The 9,639-nt window shown below is 39.5% G+C and overlaps 3 protein-coding genes across 3 annotated transcripts; 2 read left to right on the plus strand and 1 right to left on the minus strand.

The window, feature by feature from the left end:
- Positions 1–1,299: 1,299 nt before the first annotated feature.
- LOC134656222 (beta-ureidopropionase-like) lies at positions 1,300–2,588 on the minus strand. The gene has a single exon (XM_063511724.1). It carries the CDS (start codon positions 2,534–2,536, stop codon positions 1,361–1,363), a length of 1,176 nt encoding a protein of 391 aa, XP_063367794.1. The 5' UTR covers positions 2,537–2,588; the 3' UTR covers positions 1,300–1,360.
- Positions 2,589–3,545: 957 nt separating this feature from the next.
- Positions 3,546–4,877, plus strand: LOC134656209 (beta-ureidopropionase-like). Its single transcript, XM_063511714.1, has one exon. The coding sequence runs from the start codon at positions 3,770–3,772 to the stop codon at positions 4,865–4,867; it is 1,098 nt and encodes a 365-aa protein (XP_063367784.1). The 5' UTR covers positions 3,546–3,769; the 3' UTR covers positions 4,868–4,877.
- A 418-nt stretch (positions 4,878–5,295) lies between these two features.
- LOC134656479 (proteasome subunit beta type-3) lies at positions 5,296–9,639 on the plus strand. Its single transcript, XM_063512016.1, has 5 exons — positions 5,296–5,430; positions 5,706–5,911; positions 6,207–6,375; positions 7,480–7,608; positions 9,475–9,639. Exons 1-5 carry the CDS (start codon positions 5,428–5,430, stop codon positions 9,583–9,585), a joined length of 618 nt encoding a protein of 205 aa, XP_063368086.1. The 5' UTR covers positions 5,296–5,427; the 3' UTR covers positions 9,586–9,639.

The following is a 9,639-nucleotide window of genomic DNA, read 5'->3' on the forward strand; positions in this document are numbered from 1 at the left end:
AAAATAATCGTGAAATCTTAGTAAAGACTTTCAAAGAAAACTTTAGCGAACCTAATCAGTTCAGCAGTTTTGAGTTTTTGCAAAAAGTCTATATTGACGGAAGGGTATTAAGTTATTAACTACGGAAACCTACACTGAGCATGGCTCATGCTCTTGGCCGGTTTTTTAATAAAGTAATCGAATCTAATCGACTGAACAACAGTTATCTAAATTCATTAATTATTATGTTTATGTCTCAAGTCTTGTTTGTGGTCGCCTGGTCGATATCAAATAATGTTGAAAGCGGAGTTCAAAAGACCGTTATCAAAATTTTATAAATAAATGTTTTTGTTCAGATAACTAATGAAAATAATTAACAAAAGTTATCGTCTGTTTACTAAGTTGTGGTTGACTTAACCATTTCACAAGACAAGTTTTATTAGGGTGAAGATCATTGTTAGGGTAGTCTCATCCGATATGGAAAGGTACAGTCATCTTTACAGGTATTTACATGTATTTAATTGAGTATGGTTACACATGTAGGTACATAATTATTATATCCAATGAAGTGTTATCTCTATATTAATGGCACTTAATTATGCATTATTAACTCAATTAATATACACAATTGATGTAATTTAACACTAAAGTCAAAACAAAACAGTTAAATAAGTACCTATATACCTATCTAATGATTATCTCCCATTTATCTCCATATTCATTAGAAGCATAATTATATACACGCTTCGTGTGTGGCATATTTAGGTACCTATCAATTATTACAAACAAATATCACAATTCCTAATTATACGACAACAGACTATTCAGAGCAAATCATCTCACAAAAGTAAAATTAACGTATTTTTAACCGAATTAACACGGAAATTTAAAAAATAAAATAAATACCTATTGGACACTCGTACATAGCCATATATGTACATGGGTAGGTAAGTTAATTGTTATAAGTATGTTATCTAAATTGCTCTGGTAAAAATTAATTTAGAACATTTTTAATTTTAAAATAATCCCATTTTCAGTATATGTATTCAACATTTGAAGATTAGGTACTAGAAAAATTCTAAGGCAACTAGGTATGTAGTAGCTGTGTATATATTTAGAATAAGTATATTAAATTATTCAAAAATTGGCAAGAGATGGTGCTTAAATCTTTAAAAATAATAATTAAGTAGGAAAGTATGTATAGTATGTATAATTATTATGCGTAGGTACATCGCGTACCTACTCATACTGATACCAGTGATATCAAACATATCGAGCCAAATAAGGAAAAGGGTGCAAGTAAAAGTCAAGACGTGGTAATATATATATAAAGAATTTATTAAACGTTATTACCTTATAACTAAACAAGAACCATGATCAATCACTTCTCGGAATCATGCTCGTGTACGACTTGCGGCTTATAGTCCAGGTCCAGAACCTTGCTGAGGCTGTTCACGTACATGTCCAGCCGCTGCGTCATGTAGTAGCAGCGCCTGTCCTTGATCTGCCGGTTCTGGTTCAAGTCCAGCACTCCAATCAGCAGACCGTCCCTCGTGCGCGACAGGCCCGGGCACCTCACGCCGTCAGGACCCGTGAAGTAGCTCGAACCGTAGAACAACCCCAAGTCTTTGTGAGCAGGCTTGCCGTCAGCTGACGTGAACTCATTAGGGAACTCCTCGTACCCAACACGGTTAATCGCAGCGGTGAAGTAGCAGTTAGTTATAGCCGCATTCCTCGCTTCAATATTCCACATGTACTCGCTACCGGCCTCAGCGGCAACCGTGGCCGACGGGTTAAACACGATATCGGCTCCGTTCTGTCCGAACATCATCCAGTTCAGGACGTGGTGGCGGTCGAAGCAGATGTTAATAGCGATTTTACCGTAGCGAGTCGCGAACACGGGGTGCCCGGAGTTACCCTCCATGTAGTAGTTTGATTCGTTGAAATCGCCGACCCTCGGGATGTGGTTCTTGCGCTGCTTGCCGATCACGTTGCCGGAATCGCTGATGACGACGGCCGTGTTCCACAGGATGTCTGCGTGATTCTCATCCCTCTCGAGGATAGAGGAGACGATCACCATCGAGTACTTGACGGCCAGCTCGCGAAGGAACCTCGTGGTTTCACCATGCTCGGCTGATTCGGCGAACTCGCACCACGGCTGCTTCTCGCGAGTGCAGAAAGCGAACGGCATGTTCCAAAGCTCTTGAAAGCAGATGATATTCACGCCCTCCTGGCCGGCGACGTCAATAATCTTCTTAACTTTGTCGAAGATAGCCTTTTTCTGTTCGAGGATAGGACGGTCGGTGGGAATAGCGATGGAGTGCTGGATGATACCGACTTTGACGATCCTGGGGGCGCGGGTTTGTTCCTGCTTGGCCGGGAAGGCGTAGGCGGCGACTTCGAAGTTGGCATCCTTGGCGGCGGCGATGGAGGTCTCCTTCAGCTTGATTTCATGATGGTCCTTTCTGCCGTAGTAGATTCTGTTAAACTCGTCAAGGTCTCGGCCGCTGAGGTTGTTGTTGACGATGGCTTCCAAGCTGAGAGTTTCGCCGTCCATGGTGCCGGAGTGAGTGATCAGTGGTCTGTGGCGGGCGCGGCTTGCGCTTAGCCTTATATAGGTGTGGTAGTTGCGCGTGCACCGGGTCTGTGTGGTCCGACTGTTTTCTAGACGACCTTCGACCTAATGTGATAAAACGGGGAGATATTGGAGAGAAAAATATTTGGTTTTGGTATATCAATACACTGGGATACGTGACTTAAACAACCTGTCGTCTGTTTGCCTTTTGTCTCGAATACTTAAGTACCTACATAAGCTGGTCTACCTACGAATACGACCATGTATATCACAGATATTGAAAGAAGGGTAGTTACGTATGTAAATTGATAGAAGGTTGACACATGGAATGCGTTCAAGATTAGTGATTAATCGTAGATAATAACTATGTAGGTACGCCTCGTTAAATATGTTCGTGTTAAACAATAATAAGGAAAATGTGGACGTACCTTAGGCTATCTAGTCAACTAAAGTAAATTGATTCAAATTATTTCCTACAAAATAGCAATGGTGTCCCATTCCTTCGTCCACGAGAGAAAATAGATAGGGTGGCATTTTTGGACTACCAACTTGCCTATAAGGTGAAAAATCGTTCAACAGTTTGGTTTATTATTTTTTAAATAGGTACCTACTAGATTTGAATGAGGGAAGCATTAATTATTTATGCAAGTATTTTGTCTGGATCAAAGAATATAATACTGCAGGTCTGGATGGTCTCGGAAACTTTTTTTTTGTCAGTTTAAAAGTTCCCCAGTTGCATACTGTAAATGCAGAGATACGTCTTGCACTCTTCATCTTTATGCTGTAACACTCTGCAGTAAGAATATCAACCAGTATTAATCTAAACATAGTACCTATTTAATCACTCGACCAGTAAATATGGATAAAGTGTCGCTAGCCACTATGCTAAATGCAAACCTACGACTGCATAATTTTTTGGCTTACCAAGCCATTTCCAACCCTATCCCGTACCACGAAAGTCTTAAAAATACGCCTTAATAAACTTTGCAGCGGTCCATTAATACATTAAACATTCAATCAGTTATTTACTACGCAAAGACTTACGTAACCTGTGCTACAAAATTATTAACGGCGGTGGTCAAAACACGAACTAACTTATAAACCTTCTAAATCCACAAGTAGCGTACCACTGTAGCGACAACGCAACCGTAGTATGTTATTTTGTGATAAGATATTGACTTGTTAAAGATTTATTTCTCATATTGTATCCAAAACATGGAACCAAATCGGACTATTGACAGTTTAATGAAGCAATATTTACCTAAAGAGCAATTGAAGGAATTCAACAGAATATACTACGGCAGGGAAGATCATTGCGAATTAAATTTTAAGAAATCGACAACGCAAGCTGGTGAAGAAAATAATGTCGAGATTACGGCGTATTCTTTCGATGCTGAAAAAGAAGAATCCAGAAAACCGAGGTTAGTGAAACTGGGCTTAATCCAACATTCAATCGTTTTGCCAACCAACACCTCGGTTAAAGAACAAAGACAAGCAATTTTCGCTAAAATTGAAAAGATTATTCAAATAGCGGCTGGAGAAGGAGTGCAAACTCTTTGCTTGCAAGAAACATGGTCAATGCCGTTCTTTCTATGTACGAGAGAGAAGGATAGATGGTCAGAATTTGCGGAATCAGTAGAAGAAGGGCCATCTATCATGTTTATTTCTGAACTAGCAAGGAAACATGGAATGGTAATAATATCACCTATTCTAGAAAAGGATAGTATCGGAGTGTGGTGGAATACAGCCGTTGTTATTGATGAAAATGGCTCAGTGATGGGCAAACATCGTAAGAACCATTTACCAAGCATAGGCAGCTTCAGTGAAACGTCATATTATTCGCCAGGAGACACCGGCCATCCAGTTTTCGATACCAGATTTGGAAAAATTGCCGTTAACATTTGCTACGGACGCCATCAAGCGTTAAACTGGCTCATGTTTGCTTTGAATGGCGCTGAAATTGTCTTCAATCCAAGTGCAACTATATCAGCATTTGGTGAGTCTTTTTGGGGAATTGAGGCTCGAAATGCTGCTATAGCAAATAGTTACTTCACATGCAGCATTAACAGAGTTGGAACAGAAGAATTTACTCTCCAAGATGGAACTACTAAAGTGTTTAGAAGTTACTATGGATCCAGTTACATAACTGCACCTAATGGATGTAGAACTCCGAGCCTATCAAGAGAGAAAGACGGTCTTTTGATAGCAGAAATAGATTTAAACCTATGCAGACAGATAAAAGACCACTGGAGTTTTAACATGACTGCAAGGTTGGACATGTATGCTGATGAATTGCGTAAAATAAACTCTTAACATAACTAATTTAATTGTAATTATTTGACCCTCCCAAAATTAGGTTACTTATAAAGTACTTCCTTTTTATAATTTGATTATAATAAAATATTATTACAACACATAGACAGAGAGAATCATACTATTTTTGTCTTACACGAGTACTAGCGCCCAAACGAAAAGGATGAGTATAATTTTTTTGCTCTTACTAGTGACCCGCCCCGGCTTCGCACGGGTTAACAAATTATACATAAACCTTCCTCTTGAATCACTCTATCTATTAAAAAAAACCGCATCAAAATCCGTTGCGTAGTTTTAAAGATCTTAGCATACATACAGATAGACAGACAGGGAAGCGACTTTGTTTTATACTATGTAGTGATGATTTACTGACAAATTTGTTTGACCAACTATAACATTAAAACGTGAAACATGGTGAAACGAAACGCAAGAAACAGACAGTTTATGATTATCTGTGGTCGTTTTCGTCGCCAGATGATATGTCATTTTCGACTCCCTCAAATCGCATTTAAGTAAAATAATTCATTTTAAAAATAAATCGTAGTGTAAAACAATAAAAAATGGTAAGAATATCTATATTGAAGCTGCAAAGTGTATATAAATATCAGTAATTCGAAAGAATCTTTCAATTTTCTAATTTACCGGTTGTGGTTATGTTAGCGTCATTACAATGCAATATTTTAAACATTTCTATAATTCAACAAAATCAAGTCCTTGCCTTGATTTCCAGTGTTCTTCAATTACTTTACAGCGCCCTAAATATATAAATATTAAAAATAAAGCATACATTACAAAAATAGCTAGATAATGTTTGAAATAATATTTTCTGATTCCGTAGTCGATTTTGGCGTACAACGGAGGTGCTGTTGTAGCGATGAAGGGGCAGGACTGCGTGGCCATCGCCACAGACAAGCGCTACGGTATCCAGGCGCAGACCGTGTCCACAAACTTCCCGAAGGTGCAGCGAATGGGCCCCGCACTGTTTGTGGGACTGCCGGGGCTTGCTACTGACACACAGACCGTGTTTCAGAGGCTAAAGTTTAGGTAAATTTTGTTAATAGTGATTTTACTTACATGCTTAGTAGATGCTTGAGTATAGTTATGGTACTGTCACAAAAATGTTTTGTAGGAATACAAAAAGTTCCATCCTTCATCATAAAATACACAATAGGGTATTTGACAATTTTTTATGATTGTGTTGTTGTCATCTAGTTTTTAGTTTTAGTTAGTCTCTTTTTATGTCATACTAACACCAGTAGTAAGATTTTAATGTTTACTAACCATGGACCTTTTAGTGTGAATTAAATGATTTTTATTTTATTTAATATTGCCATTACAGAATGAATCTGTATGAGCTGAAAGAGAACAGAGTAATGAGCCCCAAAACATTCTCGGCCATGCTGTCCAACCTGCTGTACGAGAGGCGCTTCGGACCGTACTTCATCGAGCCCGTCATTGCCGGACTGGACCCTTACACTTCCAAACCTTATGTGTGCAATATGGATGTGGTGAGTTCTGTAGAAATTTTATAATAATAAAACCGGGTTCCTTACCATTACACAAAGAAAAACACGTTTGTTGTATGGGAGATATATTTATTTTATTCTGTTTTTAGAATTTGTTGTTATAGAGGCAACAGAAATACATCATCTGTGAAAAAAATACATCTCTTTATTGGTGAACAGAATTCATTTTTAGTTTAGGGTGGTCAATTACTAACAGGTGGCCAGTTACTGGCGAATTACCCTAGGCCCTTTCTTCAGACCAATATTTTTACAGTACATATGGGGCTACTTTTCCACACTAGTGCGTAAAATAGCACTTTTCGTGCGTATGTCGAAACTTTAAAGTGCCATATGTACTGTAAAACGTTGTTCGATACACGTGCGAATAGGTAATTCGCAACTCGTGACGATTTAAAACACTCCCTTCGGTCGTGTTTTAATTTATTGCCACTCGTTTCGAATTTCCTCTTTTTCGCACTTGTATCGAAAATAACTATTCTTTTGTTGCTAGGAAAAGCCTTTAAGGTTGTATTTTGGAAAAACTATAATTGGCCACTTGTGCTATTCTCAAGAACATTCTCTGTTATGTATTCATAAACATCCTCGCTTCAGAATTCCGCATAGTACAGAGTATGGCACAACTCTAAGTTTAATAAGTCATTTTTAGGGTTCCGTACCCAAAGGGTAAAAACGGGACCCTATTACTAAGACTCCGCTGTCCGTCCGTCCGTCCGTCTGTCACCAGGCTGTATCTCACGAACCGTGGTAGCTAGACAGTTGAAATTTTCACAGATGATGTATTTCTGTTGCCGCTATAACAACAAATACTAAAAACAGAATAAAATAAAGATTTAAGTGGGGCTCCCATACAACAAACGTGATTTTTGACCGAAGTTAAGCAACGTCGGGCGGGGTCAGTACTTGGATGGGTGACCGTTTTTTTGCTTGTTTTGCTCTATTTTTTGTTGATGGTGCGGAACCCTCCGTGCGCGAGTCCGACTCGCACTTGGCCGGTTTTTTATTACCTACATTTAGATCGTTTTGAAAGGTCCCAATTCTCTGACTCAAAAGCCGAACTTAGTTGCAATATTGTATGTAACATTTCAGATTGGCTGCCCAAATGAGCCGGAAGATTTCGCAGTGTCGGGTACTTGCGCCGAGCAGCTGTACGGCATGTGCGAAGCCCTGTGGGAACCCAACCTCAAGCCCGATGACCTGTTTGAGACCATCTCACAGGTATGCCAGCCTTCTCACAAATATACATATCTGTAGACTTAGCACATGATCGGCGCGACGGTATCTGGCGGCAGAGAAAAAAATACATAGATTGTTCACTCCATACATCAGTTTTAGTACCAAAAAGACTATTAGCATCTAGCATCGAGTAGCGGAACTATCAGTACTGCTACTTGACAATAGATGTAGCACCGACCGGAAAGTCTTATGCTGTTGAGATAAGACTTTCCGGTCGGTGCTACATATATTGTCAAGTAGCAGTACTGATAGTTCCTCTACTCGATGCTAGATGTAGACATTGAAATTAATAGTCTTAACTGATGTATGGAGTGAGCACTCTATTTCTCTATGCTGGCGGCAAGATAGATTGGGCTGTAGCCGCGCATATATTGACATAATTTGGCGTTCATAAGGTTAACAGAGCGACGACATTGCGCGAACGGCGACAGCGGCAACCATAGGTGGGAACGAAAGGTCCGCTCGCTGTCTCGCTCCCTAGAGTCGGACCAAGAAGTCTGCAGCGGATTTGATAGCCCACGCAGTGCAAGTGTCATTTATGCGTCATAATTTCATAGAAGTTTGACGTTTAAAATACCACGTGCACTGTGTGGGCTATCAAATCCGCTGCAGACTTTTCATGGACTGACTCTATGGTTGTCGCCGTCGCCGGTCGCGCAATGTCGTGGCCGGGCCGTAATGCGGTGATATTTATTACTAGCTTGTGCCCGCGACATCGCCTGCGTGGAATTAGTGACAGCAGCTAATAAGTATAGCGCCTGAATAATGCTAATAGCAATCATTCAATTTGCGCATTGCTTACTTCAATTATTAGGCAATATTAACTCGTTCAATTTCACCCCCGTTTGCACTCTCTTCAGGGATGCTTTCCGACATAAAAACTATCCTATGTCCTTCCCCGGGACTCAAACTATCTCTATGCCAAATTTCAACTAAATAGGTTCAGCGGTTTAAGCGTGAAGAGGTAATAAACAGACGGACAGACACACTTTCGCATTTATAATATTAAACTCGCCGTCAATAGAACTTGCGAACTATGTAAACAAACCGCCATATTGAAATTGTCTCTGAATGATGAATTTACTAGTGATGGGCAAGACTCTTACTTACTACTTTACTAATGTCAAACCATATCGAATAATAAAATACCAAAATTAAAAAACAAGTAGTTACTTATTTTTAATTTGTTTAATCACGATCAGACGACAAATTGGTTCTTAAGAATGATGTATTGATTTATTTCACAACCGCGGCGATAGGTACAGAGCGTGAGTTGGGTAGTGTGTAACGGGTTTATATCACAAACTTTAGTCACAACACTACCCATCATAGACAATTGTAGAATTTAAAAGAAACAAAAACGTCATTCCATCAGGTCCTAATAACCTAACTTATGAAACCATTTTAAACTTTTAATTAAATATCCAAGATACAGTTATAATTTTATGTATTTTACGGAACGGACCGTTTCAATAGTGTATATGTGCATAGTTTGAATTGTGTTTGATGGGGTAGTGTGTAAATGCAAGGAGAAACAGTCACAAAACAAAGTTACATTGTTTGTTTCTTGGAGGATACAACTAAACGGAGTAACCATTAACAGGCTTTCCCCTCTGTCGAAAATAGGCGGCCAACGGTCAAACACAATGTATGGACTGACGTTTATCTGACATGGCTATTTTTACGTTACGCATACATTTGACGTTCCCCTCCCCCGCAAAAATCGGCAGACTGTTTTGTACAGAAAATTACAGACATGGCGTCTCCGTTTGATTATATCCTCCAAGGTTTGTTTACATAGTTCGCAAGTTCTAATGACGGCAACTTTAAGTATGGATTTTCCTTCAGGCGCTCGTGAACGCGGCGGACCGCGACGCTATCTCAGGCTGGGGCGCCGTCGTGTACATCATTGAGAAGGACAAGATCACCGAGAAACATGTCAAGACGAGGATGGACTAGTTATACTATTGCACACTACTCTATATACATTTATTAATAAACGAAAAAAATATA

The sequence above is a fragment of the Cydia amplana genome, chromosome 18 (assembly GCF_948474715.1).
Source record: "Cydia amplana chromosome 18, ilCydAmpl1.1, whole genome shotgun sequence".
NCBI lineage: Eukaryota > Metazoa > Arthropoda > Insecta > Lepidoptera > Tortricidae > Cydia > Cydia amplana.

Excerpts from the sequence above, each read along its gene's own strand:
- LOC134656209 (XM_063511714.1), top strand. The coding sequence starts at position 3,770 with ATGGAACCAAATCGGACTATTGACAGTTTAATGAAGCAATATTTACCT.
- LOC134656479 (XM_063512016.1), top strand. Across the intron at positions 5,912-6,206 it reads TTTCAGAGGCTAAAGTTTAG|AATGAATCTGTATGAGCTGA; the intron begins GTAAATTTTGTT and ends TTGCCATTACAG. Across the intron at positions 7,609-9,474 it reads TGTTTGAGACCATCTCACAG|GCGCTCGTGAACGCGGCGGA; the intron begins GTATGCCAGCCT and ends ATTTTCCTTCAG.
- LOC134656222 (XM_063511724.1), bottom strand. The coding sequence starts at position 2,536 with ATGGACGGCGAAACTCTCAGCTTGGAAGCCATCGTCAACAACAACCTC.